At 42.7% G+C, this 15,969-nt stretch overlaps 1 protein-coding gene across 7 annotated transcripts in view; it reads right to left on the bottom strand.

Annotated features, from left to right (window-relative positions):
• Vipr2 (vasoactive intestinal peptide receptor 2) overlaps positions 1-15,969 on the bottom strand; it is a 62,477-nt gene that overhangs the window by 19,469 nt on the left and 27,039 nt on the right. For all 7 annotated transcript variants that reach the window (XR_002025976.2, XM_019210399.2, XM_019210393.2 and 4 more), the window contains exons 5-6: positions 7,530-7,627; positions 1,679-1,820 (exon numbers count right to left, since the gene is read on the bottom strand). Coding sequence is in view for 6 of the 7 variants with exons in the window: in XM_019210399.2 (XP_019065944.1) it covers positions 1,679-1,820; positions 7,530-7,627 (240 nt within the window). In the remaining variant the exon portion in view is untranslated. The remainder of the gene's footprint in view (positions 1-1,678; positions 1,821-7,529; positions 7,628-15,969) is intronic.

The raw sequence follows: 15,969 nt of genomic DNA, 5'->3' as shown, positions 1-15,969 counted from the left end.
TTTTTTTTTTTTTCTTTTTTTGGTTTTTTGAGACAGGGTCTCGCTGTGTAGTTGAGACTGACCTGGAACACGCTTATGTAGCCCAGGCTGGTCTCGAACTCACAATGCTCCTCCTGCCTCAGCCTCCCGAGTGCTGGGATTACAGGAGTGCGCCCCTACGCCCGGCCCCTGTTCGTCTTAATAAACTCAACTCCATAAGTCATCTCCAGATATTTTCTTCGGTCACTCAGCAACCTGCTCCTCTGCCTGAGTACAATTGAGCTATGGATGGATGCCGGCCCAACCCTAGTCAGTCTCCTCATTTGGAAAGCAGGACAATTGCTCTTTTAAAGGCAGCTGAACATCTACTGTGTCCAGGGAAAAACTTGGCACTCAGAAAAACTCAAATTCAGACAGAGGCTAGAGGATTCCTGAGCAGAGGCTGGTCATATGGGGCAGGGTACAGTGCTGCTCCAGGCCCTCTGCCCTGGAGGTGCCTGCTGCTCCTCCTTTGCTCCTTCTCACCCCCCACTAGGGCTCTTGGGGTCTGACTGGCAAAAGAGAGCTAAGAGGTGCCACTTTAGCAGACATGGGTCTTGGCAATTTGTCTGAGGATCTTAGTTTTCTTAAATAAGAACTACAGAAAGACAACTCCAAAGAACAGTGTTAGAGACCACCTTGGCAAGAGGTGTATAGTCTTGGGGTCCCAACTCAGGACCAGAGCTCCAGGAGCCCCAACTTCTACTGAGGGAGGATCCACCAGGTGAGGAGTCTTCATCTTTATTATCACAATAGACTCCACCCATAACCTAGTCCTGTATCATGAGAGAGGCTATCCTAGACATGTCTTTACTTGCAAGGTATTGAGACGGTTTCAGGTCACCAAGGGCCTTCCATCTCAGAACTGAATCCACACCTGCTCAGGCCAAGCTTTGCTAGCAGATAAGTCCATTGCCTGGGGTATGGGAGGTGATAGTCTCCAGCCTTGTAGCTGGATCCCAGGTCAAGGACAACACATCAGAACCTCAAATGCAGAGAGAACGTCAAGACCTTGCAAATAGGGACTGCTCATTAAATATTTCTCGATCTGACTTGACCTGATTAGGTACTAAGTAACCACTAATAACCAGGACAAATAGCATCAGGGGAGGAAGACGGCGCCAGCGTGGGAAACAGGGAAACAGTCTTTACTGCATTTGTAGAAACTAATAATCCAGATCATTTATCCTTGTGACAAAGCTTTGGACCAGGCACAGTCACAGACATGGAACTGGGTTTCCAAATGGGCTTGCATTGAATTTACTGCTGGCACAGGTTGACTTCCTCCACCAATCTGAATGGAAGCATTTAATGTTCAGAATCTGGAATATTAGAGAGAAAACATGGGCTTATGACATCAGGATTTTCCAATCTGGAGGTGCTATGGCTGCTGTCTTTACCTTGCTTAGGCTAGGTCTGCTGGGGCCAGGAAATGGGATCCTTCACCCTCAGCCAGAGAAAAAGCCTGAACCATCATGCTCCCTGCCCACAGGGTCCCACTGGGGCACAGCTATTGTTTCACCCTCTCTGCCAGGCTCTTCTCATCCCTCAGGCTGACCATGACAGTGTGTCCATGCTGAGCATCACTGTTGTGACAGCCGGGAAGCACTGGTTGCTGGAGTTTGCTCCAGAGACGACTCTGGCCTCAGGATGGCCTTACCCAAGAGGAGGACAGGTTGAGGCAGTGCAGCGTGCCAGAGCTGGAGTAGAGGATGTCATCCTTGACCAGCACAGAGACAGCTCTCAGAATGAAGGAGAGGAACAGGTTTAGGTGGATGTAGTTTCTGGTACAGTGAAGCTTCCTGAGGAGGACAGGGGAGATGTAGGAGAGAGAATCAGACAATGAGGTACAGAGCAGCTTCCCATGGGGCACTGGAGAGGTGGAGGAGAGATGATCATACACTGAGGTGAAGTGTGGCTTCTTGTGGGTGGCGTTGGTAATGAGATGCTGATTCTACAGCCATTTTAATACTTACCTTTGTGCCTTAATCTTATGGTTTTCATTTGTAGAAAGCAAGCATTTATTTATGTATTCTATTATTATTTTATAGTTAGGTTTTTCCTGTTGTACAGTGTGACATGTGTTTCTGCAATAAATATTTCTGATTATTGTTTGTGGCTATATTTCAGGACAAAAGTATATAGGAAGGCCCTGAAGAAGTGCGCTTAGAGGGTGTGGATACGCAACAGGCTTTGCTCGACTGGAGCTGCTTCTTTTCTCTTGGCTTCTCCTGATGTGCTGTAGGGCTCAAGCTGACAAGGCTAGATGTGGGGTGTGTCTTTCCTCCTTCCTCTCTGTCTTTTTTCCTAGTCTTTCAAGGGAGAATTTCAGTTGCATATAAAGAAGTAGGTTTCTGTCCTGACAGACACTGCTGCAGCTATGGGAGGTAAAAAACCTGAGCTCACTAGGGTTCATCTGGAATTTAAAGCAACAGGCCAATGTTCTCAGCATTACTTCATCTCACTGTATGACACAATTGAAAACATTTGCTCAATTTTCTCAAGAAGATTCTAAAAAAACCACCAAAATTTTTGCTGTTAAAACTCTTCAATTGGGCCAGGGATTTAGCTCAGTGGCACTGTTGCCTGCCTTGCAAGCTCAGGGTCCTGAGATCAATCCCCAGTACTGCAAAAAAACAAAAAACAAAACCCAAAAAACACTCTTCAATATATACAAGGTGTGAATAAAGCCTATGGCAAATGTTTAAATTTTAAAAAATGATAGTAAAAGATACATTGCCACTAATCCCCCTCAGAATATCCAAGATGCTCCCCTTGCTTCAAACACACTTATCCCATCATTCTTGGCAATGTGTCTTTTACTGTAACAAGGTTTTTAAAAATTTAGCTCAGTGGTTCCACTACCGGCTTCACAAGAGCAAGGACCCAAGTTAGATCCCTGGTATCTCCCAAACAAGTTTTTAAAAAATGTAAACTTTCACTCTTTGATCATCCCTTATATGAGCAAAAGCCACTGATGAGAGAGTTCATGGAGCAGCTCAAGGCAACAGGAGACAGTGGCCAAAATGATTCTGTGTCAGCCAGAGTGTGCTGAGAGTTTTGAATATTTTACAAGACTTTGTTGTCAGATTTCCTGGGAACAGCATGGATGCCATCCAGATCTTCAGTGACCACAGTCCACTGATGGTGTGACTTATGGTTCCTTTGTGCAATGCACTGAATTTGACACCCTAAAAGCAAATTTTACTTAACATAGGTAGAAAGATTGTAAACAATATACTTTTTCTTCAACATTAAATTGATTCTAAAAAAGGTGATGTGGTTTTGACAACAATATTGTGAATATTAATGAAAATGACCCTGGGTATCTGATTCACTTGCTAAGACTTTAAAGTTTGGACAACTGACGTATGTTTGAGCAACTTTTTCAATTGCAAATTTTATGAAATCTAAATGTAGACCAAGTATTTCCAATAAAAATTTAGTGACCATATTCAGTGATACTGTGGGAATGATAAACTGGATTTTGAAAATTTACATGAACAAGGAATGTCAAAGTGCACACTAATGTTCTTTATTGGGATCACAGGTTGAACTGACAATAGTTTGGATCTAATGGTTTAAATAAAATGCATTATTACAATGATTTCCTCTGGTTTCTTTCTATTTTTAAGATGTGAAATCTAGAACATTTAAAATTATCCAAATGGTTGGTATCTCTCATCTGCATGGCCACCATATGGGGAGGTGTTGGCCTAGGTTCCCTTCTGCTGGACACCTGTCAAAGCCCTCAGCAGCCACTACAGCACTCAGTTCAGTCCTCCAGGGTGTCCCATGGGCTCCAGAGCATTGATAATTTGTGGGAAATACAAAATGGCAATATTCCCAATTCTGATATACAGATTTAATATAATCCCAATAAAAATACCATCAACATTTTCCAAGAGGCTGGGGATTTAGCTCAGTGGTTCCGCTGCCTGCCTTGCAAGTGCAAGGACCCCAGTTCAATCCTCAGTGCCAAAAACAAACAAACAAACAAACAAATTTTCCAGAGAACTAGAAAAAACAATCCTAAAATTCATAGAACAAAAAGACATCCAGGATAGCAAAAGCCATCCTGGGTAATGAGAGCAAGGCAGGAGGCATCACAGTCCTAGATTTAAAGTTATATTAACAAAGCTACAGTGATAAAAACAGCACGATACTGGCACAAAAACAGACATGTTTATCAGTGGAACATAATAGAGGATACAGAAACAAGCCACACACATTCAGCCAACTGATGTTTGACAAAGAGGCCAAAAGCATACCCTGGAGAAAAGACAGCCTCTTCAACAAATGGTGCAGGGATGATTTGGAATCTACATGCAGAAGATTGAAGCTAGAACCATATCTCTCACCATGTGCTAAACCAAGAACAAGATGGATCAAAGATCAAAATATTAAAACAGAAACACTTAACCTTCTGGAATGTCAAGTACATAAAACTGTTGAAGTCATGGGCATTATCAAGGACTTTCTGAATAACCCCAATTGCAAAAGATAACATCAAAAGTCAACAAATGAGATTATATTACATTTAAAAGCTTCTGCACAGCAAAATAAACACCCAACAGAGTTAAGAGACAACCTACAGAATGGGAACATTTTTTCTAGTTATACTTGGACAGAAAAGTAATATCTAGAATGTATAAAAAACTCAAAAAGGTTAGAATTCCCAAATAAAAGACCCACTCAATAAATGGACAACTGAAATAGGTAGACAATTCTCAGAAGAAGAAATACAGATGGCCCATAAATAGATGAAAAAAATTTCAGCATCGATGGCCATTAAAGAAATGCAATTCAAACAACACTGAGATTTACCTTATTCCAGAAAGAATAGCGGTTGTCATCAGGAAATCAATAATAAATGCTGGCAAGACTATGGTGAAAATCCCTCTTACATTGTTGAAAGGAATGTAAATTAGTACAACCACCATGGAAGTCAGTATGAAGATGTCTTAAAAAACAAAACAAAACTAAAACTAGAAATTTCATTTTACCCGGATATTCCTCTTTGAGGTATCTGTCCAGATGAGTTAATGCCATCATATTACAGTAATACATGCACACACATGTTTATAGCACCCCAATTCTTAAGTGGCCTTTGTTTCCATTAACAGATAAATCAATAAAAAAAAATGTGGTATTTACACATGATGGAGTACTACTCCACTACAAAGAAGGATAAATCTGAGTCATGTGTAGGAAAATGGATGCACCTTAAGACCACAATGTTTAGTGAAATAAATCACACACAAACTTAAATACTATATTGTCTCCTCTTATATGAGAAAGCCAAAATATATAAAAATACAATAAAAAGCAAAATAAAAGATAGAGGAATTAGGAAGATAGAGCCACTGCAAATGGGAAGGGGATCAAGAGATATAGGAAGAGGGAAAAGGGAGTGGAAGGGAATGTAAAAAAGACTAAAGATACTGGATGCTATGTATATGTATGATATACCTACAATGAAAGTCATTATGTATTGCAAACATGTCCTGATAAATAAGTTTAAAATAAAATAAAATAGAGTAACTGAAAATAGAAGAAAACAAGGCTCAGGAACACCTAAGCCTAAGCTTATTAGATACCCAAATTCGAGAGATGCAGATGAAGACAACACTGAGATTCCACCTCACCCCACAAAGAATGGCTGCTATCAAGAAATCACACAATAACAAATGTTGGTGGGGTTGTGGGGATAAAGGAACCTTTCTCCATTGTTGGTGGGAGTGAATACTGGTGCAAACACTATGGAAATCAATATGGAGATACCTCAAAGAGCTGGGATTAGAGGTTCCATTTGACCCAGCCATCCCTCTGCTGGGTATCTTTCCAAAAGAATTAAAAGAATCATATCAGGGTGATATATGTGCACTTATGTTTATAGCGGCACAGTTTGTAATAGCTAAAACTTGGAAACAGCCCATTTGCCCATCAGTTGGAGACTGGATAAAGAAGATGTGGCTTTTCTATAAAATGGAATAATACTCAGCCATAAAGAATGAGAAATTAGATCCATTCATAGGAAAATGGATACATACGGAGGATATACTCCAAAGTGAAATAAATAAGTCACACATGTATAAATACCGAATAGTTTCTCTGGTGTGAAAAACTATAATAGTACATAAGATCCTAATGAGATAATTGACAGTGTGAAATAGGAAGAAAGGGGCTAAAGGTATAGGAAAAGTGGGAAGGGTAGGGGAACGGTAATAAGGGAAAAGAAAAAAATATGAGAAAATGAAAAAATGGAAATAAAGTGTAAATGGGGAGGGTAGGAGGGGGTGAAGGGAGGGCAGTGACAAGGGGAAAAATGAGAACCAGGACCTGTCATGTAAAGCTGGGTGTGGTGGCACACTCCTGTAATCCCAGCACTTGGGAGGCTGAGGCAGGAGGGTCGCTATGAGTTCAAGACCAGCCTAGGCTACATAGTGAGTTCCAGGTCAGTCTCAACTATATAGTGAGACCCTGTTTAAAAAAAAAAAAAAAGACCTGTCATGTAAAGGGAGGGCAAAAGATCCCAATAATGAATGTAACTGTACTGTACACCTAAAATGTAACAATAAACTCAATTAAAAAATTTTAAAAAGATACCCAAATTAATAAAATATAAAATTGAAAATAAAAGCATAGAATACACTATACTTTGCAAACACAAAATAAGACAGTAAATATAACTACATTTATAGAAGACAAGGTAGATTTTTAAGGTAAGGGACATAATTAAACATGGTCAGTTTAAACAGATATACTCCTAATAACAACCTCAAAATGCACAGAGTAAATAGTGAAAGAAATAAAAAGTGGAATGGATCAGCTCACAATTGCAGTTGGAGATTTAACACATTTACTTTTAGAATAAGCAGTTAAAATAGTGATGTAAATGATATAAATCAGCAACACAGAATTTACATTGTTTTCAGATCAAAGTAAAATAACATGCTAGACCATAGGGCAAGTCCCAAGAGAATTGAGAGTGGGTCTCCTTACAAAACCTTGAGGAAGAACTTGCAGACTACAGAGCACTGACCCTAGTCCTATACAGTCTAAGCCCTCTTAATCCACCAACACCGTCCTACAGCAACCTCTGATGTGGCTCCACTGGCCTCCACACTTTACAGTTGCACACATGGGTTAGGTCAGTTGTCCAGGGTCATGCAGCTATTGAGAGCTCAGCAGCCTCTCTCCGTAGGGCACTCCAGATCTTCTAAGTGGCGAGAGAAGGCTACACTGCTCTTGTATTTTTACACATTTGTGTGCTACCTAGGGATTTAATAAATGGTAGCTCTAGTGGACTTTACCCAAGGTCAGTACTGTATCATCTCTTCACATTGGAAATGCAGACTCTCGAGATACATGCTCCTTGCTCACATGTTCCAAGGGCTTGGCACACAGTGGCTCTAGGCTGGGAGTCCCCATCTCCTGCCCCTCTGTGGTGCCAAAACCTTGCTTAACTCACATTTTTTTTTGCAGAATTGCTCATTTCTGCTCCTTACCTGAAGAGGCAAAGAATTATGCTTCCGGTTGCAAGAGACATCAGAGAGACACTGTAGCCCAGGGTGTAAATGGCCTTCACCAGAATATAAAATGTGATCTACAAAAAAAGAATATCAGATCTGTAACTGTTGTTGACCCATGTAGGACAGCAGGGTGTTCTGAGGTCTGGTGCTGGTTTTCTGGGGCAGGAGACGGGGTCATTTTATTCTTCCACCTCCATTTGAGCCCAAAAGGTCATCACCCTTTGAATACATACCCTTTTGTGTAAGGCATGAAGGATGACTTTGGGATGGGAACTGGATCTACCACATCAGGGCCCACAAAAGAGCAGAGCTGAGCTGCACCCAGCGGGGTGAGGTTCCCTGAGCCGTGCAGTCTGGACATACCCACAGCTAGGTGACAGTTTCCTGACCACATATCTGAGCACAGCAAGAGCCATGTGGCTTTACAGGTCTCAATGAGGTACTCAGAGTGGCCTTGGGTTTTTTTTTTTTTTTTAAATCTAGTGTTTTTCTTAGGTTAGAAGCTTCATGGCTCAATATTTTTAATCTCCACAGAATCAGCAGGCGCAGGAGGGATTAGTGACAATAATGGTCACAGAACCAAGTCACTTTCCTGCACATGTCCTGCTGCTCAGGGTTCGAGTGTGGGCCATGGAGGGCCTCCTCGTTATCGGGATAGAGATCCACTGTTCACAAGAGGACAAGAGAAATCATTTCAATGACAGCAGTTTCCTTTACCCGTTTAACAGGGGAGAGCACAGTGTGCTGCTCAGAGTCCAAGGAGTCACCAATTCCCAGAAATGTGCTGGAAGCACAGAATGCCCCCAGCACTAAGTCAATGACTGCCTCTTGGACTCCACCCTAAAGGACTAGTATGAAGCCCAGACAAAGGCATCTTTATAAGGAGAAGCCATCCGTTCCATGGCAATAGAAGCTGCCTAAATGTTTGGTGAGAAGGAGAGGCAATCAGTCAGGTGCCAGCACACAGCCAATACACTTCCTGCTGCTTCCTGCAAGCAACACACAGTTACCAGGTGCCTCTGGGGGCTGAGGAAGTCAGTGAAGCAAACAGACAAGAACCCTTGCCTCAGGGATCTTATACTTCAGGAAGAGAACAAAAACCACCCCCAGAATGGCGGGGTGAGTCACAGGGTGAGTATGAGGTGGTTATGGAAGAAATGCTCATGGCACAAGTTCCAGGTGGTTGCATTGGGCGGAGGTGAGTGATAGTCATGAGAACTGTGGTCAAGATCTGCCTTGGGGTGAACAGGGAGCAGCCAAGCAGAAGGAATGGCTAGTGTAAAACCCCAGTGGTGATGAGGTCCATTAATACTGATAGGGAGGGGGAAGGAAGGTGTTCAGGCTGTGAGAATGGGCCTTGCAGCAGCAGGGTCTACTGGGCAACATGCTCTGCCAATGCCTCAGGCTGCTCAGTTGGATGGACTCACAAGGGCTGGCAGATGGGTAGGGATGGTGCTGAGTACATGTTCTAGTTGGACACTGTGGAAAGAGTGGCAAGAGTGGGCTCCTAGCAGCTTAAAGGCAGGGCCAACAGGACTTCTCAGCAGATAAGCTATGGGATCCGAGAGAAAATGGAGCCAGAGTGGATGTGAGGGTTCTGCTGAGGAAGTGGGCAAGGAGCTGTATGCACTGAGATGGGAAGGGGCAGGAAGGGCACTTTTTTTCATTAAGTTGATTGGTACATTTTAGAACTGGAGAAAGATGTGTTTTTTAAAAAAAAAATATAAAATGAAGTACTACTCAACCATAAAGAATGAAAACTAGAGAAATTTATAGCTAAATGGATGCACATTGAGGAAGGGCATTTTTGATGAATTCAATCCACATGGAAAGATGACCAGGAAGAACTTCAACACTAATCAGAAGAAAGAGGGACAGCCAAGAAACAGAGGAAAAACCTGACAGGTTCTGCTTTTCCCACTCGGAAACCATTGCTCTTGTGCAAGACTTCCACCCCCTGGTTTTTCCCTGAAGCCCACCTTGCCCTGTACCCACCTTACCCTGATGACTCACTCAGGGCATCTCGCCACAGTACATCTGCTTCCTCTACTCTCTCCAGGCCACCTCTCATTGCTTGCTGCCACCATAATGTACACTATGTAGCCCCTGGGCCCAGCATGGTGCCCAGCCAGCACTGATACACTAAGAACAAATACAGGCACAATGAGGACAGAGCTGTGAGGTCTGGGCTCTTCTGAAACAGCAGGACCCTCTTGTGAAGCAGTCATCTAGCCTGATATGCAGAGACAGGGACAGGTACGGGGACTGGTACGGGGACAGGTACGGGGAGCAGGCTTTCCTTCAGGGCCTCTGTTTCTGTCTAGCCTAGAGGGCTCAGAGCCATGCAGAGCAGGCAGGTGAGTCAGTATATCAGGCCAGGAAGTTATCACTTGCCTGCACCATTTCCCACATTCTTCTTCACAACCTGACAGGGAACCACAGCTCCAAGGGACATTCCCAGGGAAGTCCTGCACTCACTCTGCCTGGGTTGGGCCTCAGGATGATACTTCGAGAGGAAATTAAATTGACCAGTGCAATCCCTCACTTAGGCAAGTAATCAGAGAAAAAACACATTTGGTCTAGCAAACTAATGCATTAATAAAACATTAGAAGAAATTTTTTCCTGACTTGTTAAACCTCAGTGGTCAACCACAACCCCCACCATATGGAACACTGGTGCTTTCCAATATGCCTCTTTCCATGAGGCTCTTTAAAGTAATTAAAATTAAAGAGTTTAAGCCCCAGTTACTTGGTTGTACTGACCACATTTCCATGCTCCACACCCCATGTGGCCAGCAGCCTCACACTGAACAAGGCAGATTAAAAGCATTTCCATCCCAGAAGGAGGCCCATTGGCACTGACACTCAGTGAGAACATCTGCATTTATCTACTTTGGGGCTGATAATTAACAGTCATGCGTGTTATCAAACTTCCACCCCACTTGCAGGAGGACCCAGCCGATACTTTAAAGACTCCCGCAGGTCACCAGCTCTACTTGGTTGAACCAGGCCAGGTTTATTCCCAGTGCAGAGCCTGTGCAGACTAGAGTGTGGAGACCACACATAGCCACAGCCACAGCCATAGCCATACCAGGGCTACAGATCCCTCTGTCACATAAAGTGAGCCCTGCCAGACACACTGGCCTTTCTGTAGAAAGGACTCGGTGCAGGAGAGGGCTCACGCTGTTCTGATACCTCAGTGATGCTCATCTACCTCAACCCTTTTGCCGTCCTTTCAACAAGGAAGTGCACAATTCAATGTTTAAATCTCAAGAAGGGACAATAGCCCCAATCACCACAGGGTTCAAAAAATGCATGACTTCATACTAGAAAGAGAACAACCGAGTAGGAAATGTGCACTCTTGGTAAGAAAGGGCACAGTCCAGCAGCTATGACTTAAGTAGTTAATTGTAGCACTAATTTTGGACAGAAACAATTGCAAGGCCTTGAAGTTCTTTCTGTAGATCAAAGGTATGGCTGAAGCCAAGGAGAAGGCAAAAGACAATTTTTGGAGAGCAGATCCCTTGGTACAACCAGCCCTCCACAGACACCCACTCAACAGGCCCAGACTTCCTCTTGGTGCTCCTCTCAGGTGAGAAGTGAACAGCACAGGTTCACAAAACAAAGCACTGAAATCAGTGGTGTACCCTGAAAACAAGGAGCAAAACAAGGTGGTCTGCTTTTAGATATGCAGCTGTCCCACCCATGGTCCTACAAAAGGCTTGGCATGTGAACTGACGAGAGGAGTATAAAGCCCAGGCCTTTTAACATGCAAGCCCAGTCTTTTCACGTGTTTTTTTCCTTTAAGGTACTAGCACTGATTAAAATGTGTCAGAGAAATGCTAAATGTTTATTATGACAGCAAAGCCATAGACCTCAAACCTGAGGCTCTCTTTCCTGGACCACCAGCTGCTAGAAAAAAAACACATTTCTGGGTAGCACAAGTGATACTTTTCCGCTTCTGCAGGAAGAGAGACCTCCTCCCAGATGAGGCTTCTATGTCCCAAGGCAACAGCAGGCTGAGGAACAGTGTCCTCCCTGGGGTAGAAAATCCTTGGCTGTTTGTAGGTAGAGTTTTTAACTCCCAATTTTTTATACGAGATTTGTATTTCTTGCTGAACATATTTGGTATCACTGGTTAATTTGATTCATTCTATCCAACACATTATAGGGAGCTTAACTCAATCCAGACACTGCAAAGCATTCCAGGAAGTACAGTGATGCCCGAGAAGGCCAAACCACAGCTTCAGCTTCACCACAAGAATTTTACTCTGGGGACTGTCCCACGAGATGTGAGGTAGAAATTGATATAGGTATGAGTTAAAATTTGTGTTCATGTGTCCATTAAAAAGATAGGAACATCCACATTTCAAATATTCGTTTCTCAAAGCTGGCTTAGAGTTTACATATTGTCATGGTTTGGATCAAAAACATCCCTCTCATCTATTTAGACCTGGAACTTTTGGAAGGTGATTAGGTCTAGGGATGTTAACCTGACCAAGAGATCAATCAACTGATGTATTCATAGCTGAATGCACTGTTAGGAGGTGAGGCCTGGTGGAGACAGTTGGTCATTGGAGGCTTATCCCAAAAGGGATATTCTTGACACTGGTCTCTCTGATTTCCTCCTACTGACTGCTTCCTGGCTGTGATAGGCTGAGTAGCTTTCCTCTATGAGGCCCTTCTGCCGTGATTTTACTTTGCAGCTAGCCCACCATGAACTGAAATCTCTGAAGCCACGAACCACATTATTATCTCTCATTTTTAAACTGTGTATATCAGGTGTTTGGTCACAGGGATAGAAAGCTGATATACACATCCTGGTGTTAGGCATTTAAGAAGTCTTCATTTGGGCTGGGGATTTAGCTCTGTGGTGCCATGCCCACCTGGCAAGCGCAGGGTCCTGAGTTTGATTCTCTGCACCCCCAAAAAAGAAGTCTTCATTTGGTTACTGCCAACCATTCCATCAGAACCTTGCAGGGAAGAGTGAGCTGGAGACTTGAGTCTAGCAAAGGGCTGGGAGGCCTCTACTTCAGCAGAATGCAGAACTCAAGGAACCACCAAGTGCTGCTAAACACAGGAGTCTTTCCTAAGTCAGCTTTCAAGAGAACAAAATGAATCACAACACATAAGGGTCTCACAGGAGGAAGTAGGAGGAGCAGACTCTGGAGCCTTCTGGAAGGCAGAGACATGGATTCAATTTCTAGGATGGAGAATGAAGGAGAAGCCAGGCCTATATGTGGTGAGACTCCTGGGGGTGGGGGACACTGAGTTGCAGAGGGTCAAGTGTTATGGGAGGCCAGGATCAGAGGAAGCCCTTACTGTACTTCAGCGAGTCCTCTGGTCCCTGGAGCCAGGTAAGGCCTTAGCCTTGGGCCCAGAGGGGTTCTCCTTGGGCCTTCTGAGGAAGGGCTGGGTTCCCAGGGCTCCTAAGCACTCTTCATTCCTGGAGAGCCCCAGATCCAGGCCACCACTTCAGGCCTCTTTGAGGCCCCACTTCAACTATGCATACCATCCAGGGAGGCCCCCAGACCACAAACAGCACCAGGCTCCTCCTCTACAGGGCCTCACAGAGAGCAAGTAAACCACGAAATATTACTAAACAGAAGAAGTTTTCTGTTTAACTTAAATACAAAAGCAAAAGAAGAAAAGCCTCCATGCCTAAGTCTTCTGGTAGATGTTAGTCAGTAATACGAAAGGTACCCCAAAGCGCAGTGACCTCCTCCCTGGCATGGTTGTTGAATGGGCAGCTGCAAGAGGCAGGTGTAGACAGAACACCTACAGCAGCTAGAGATGACGTACTGAATTCTTAAGGCATGTAGAGCACGGATACATGCAGTGCAAAGTGTGAGAATAGTTAAAACTTGACAAATGTCAACCTGTTTTCTACCTAAACTCAAAAATAAAAATTTTAAAAATCTGAAAAATGAAGAAAACTTCAATATTATCATCTGTTTCAAAACTATTATCAGCAACATGATTATAGCCTTAAATGCCTCTCTTAATAAAGAAGAAAATTAAGTATTACAACAAAGATCCATAAAACTACAAAACAAGCTAAATAAAGTGTGAAGAAGGAAATAATAATGAAAAATATGACCGTGAAAGAATTAGGCTAGTTCCTTCTTGGTGATGAGATCCATGATACGGACTTGTTTTAATTTACTAGGGTAAATCAGAAATTTCCTGAACAAAGCCAACACATAGCAAGGCTGCACAGATACCTACTAAGGTGGGTGACCTAGAAAATTGTCAGATTTACATACATCTGTGAGATAGGTTCATGTTGTAGGTTAATATAGTAGGTAGATATGTTTATGAAATAGCAAAACAAGAAAAATAGTGTGACAGCAGTACCTAGAGCTGTTTACTCACAGTCACACATTTTAATTAAAAAGTGTGGTGCATAATAAAATGCCAAATAAGGTCACAATTGTAAAGAAATGAGTAATATTTTGGGCTGAAAATTATGCCAAGACAGATTTAAAAGAAAGTCTTCAAATACCAATGAGAGAGAAGATATTTTTAAAATCTGGTAAAATATAATGTGCAACACTATTACTGAACCCAGGTAGGCTCTTTCAGTCTTCTAAGGAACAAATTTTCCCTGGAATGTAAAAGTTGTTCCAGAACAGAACAACAAGTGAAGGAAGTGCATGACATTTTATTTGAGAAGTAGTGTATGTCTGCTGTCAAAAACAGACAATAAATATACTAAAACAAATCAAAACAAAAGAACTGGGGCTAATATTACTGTTAATTCAGAAGAAAAAAAATCTCAAAATATCTAGGATACAAAAAAATTGAGTTAGAACTATCTTTTTTTTTGGTACTGGGGATTGAACTCGAGATCCTGTGCTTTTGAGGCAGGCGGTGGAATCACTGAGCTAAATCCACTGCCCAAAACTATCTTTCAAAAAGTGAAACCACAGACACACGCCTCAATCTAGTGGATCTTCCCAGTGTGCAAAGGTGACACATGGTTATAGTTGTGTAACATCTTTGTGCCAAGGAGACAGTGCTGTCTCATCAGACCTTGGGCTATGCTTGTCCATCGCTTCAGTTGGCCACAGTTATAAATTTCCTAGGGCTCCACAGTCAGTGCAAGGACTTCAAGGCACACTGGAGGATGAGCCCCAGTGATGCTTGAGCAGTTTGGCTTTGGGGGCTGTTTGACTGTCTAAGGGCAGCATGGAGCTTTCTTCAGAAAAATTGCCCACAGGCAAGGACCCACGATTCTGTATGCCAAGCCTGAGATTTCTCCTTCAGAGTCAGGGACGTGCATTGCTGCTTCTACCAGAAAATGCTGTTCAAATTTTCACCCACAAAATAAAACATGAAGAATAAAAGCTCTTCACATACTGGCAAAGAATAAACAAAACTGCAGCTTGCAGGTGGGAAGGTACACACCTAGAAAAGAAGAAAAGGTAGCAAAAATGATAAAACTACCAAGTAGGCGTAGGCAGGTCTTGAAAACCACACACATGGCAAAATATTTAGGAGTAAACTTAAAATAATGTTCAACCCTCAAGCGAGGAAACTGAAACTCATCCTTGAGACAGACCTGGTTTCTTGCATGAAGAGACTTAGCTGTCAGGAGGAGGCTGCTTTTCTTCCTGCACACAGGTGAGATTCACATCAATACCAGTTTAAGGCAGTGGTGGCACACCTATGGCACACGTGCTGCATTCGGCTGTTTATATCACTGAAAGCTCCAAAAGGTTTGCCATCACTGGGTAAGGTTATGGGAGGTGTAGAAATCTCGAGGTTTATTTGGTGAAATGAACACCTAAGATAGACAAGAAGTACCAGCTGGGATGAAAAGTAGCTGTTACAGTTTAGAATGTGACCTTGGAGTGGCTGAGTGAGTCTGGGGGTGGCCATACCACACACACTGGTTTCCAGAGAAGGAAGGACAGGGAGGTGATGGGACCCTGGGACAACTGATCAAATTCCTATGAAAAATCAGTCCTTTTTGCTAGAGTTGCTACAAATATGTTCCAAGTGGGTTAGAAGGTTAGTGTAAAAAATTTATAAAATAAGAAGAAAAAGTACAGGTGTATGGGTATCTGTTTTTAGAATAAAGAAGGCCCTTAATACCAAAGCAAAGGAAGAATTCATAAAACAAAAAAGGCAAGTGGCTTTTTATTTGTACTACCAAATATAAATTAAGCAAACTTGGAAGACCAATGTGGGGAGGAAATATATGCAAGAGAAAGAAGGGTAGTGTTCTTAGTGGATAAAGCACTCTCACAATGAACACGAGAGGAAGACATTCCCATGGGAAAACTGGCAAAGGAAACAAGCCAAAACTAAACAGAAGACAAATTAACAATAAGCCACAAAAACCTTTTAGCTCCACTACTAATTAGCCAAATAAAATAAAATACTAAGATTTTTTTTTTTTTTTTTTTTT

The sequence above is a fragment of the Fukomys damarensis genome, unplaced genomic scaffold (assembly GCF_012274545.1).
Source record: "Fukomys damarensis isolate Sample0158 unplaced genomic scaffold, DMR_v1.0_HiC HiC_scaffold_16, whole genome shotgun sequence".
NCBI lineage: Eukaryota > Metazoa > Chordata > Mammalia > Rodentia > Bathyergidae > Fukomys > Fukomys damarensis.
This window is presented reverse-complemented; position numbering and strand designations above follow the sequence as displayed.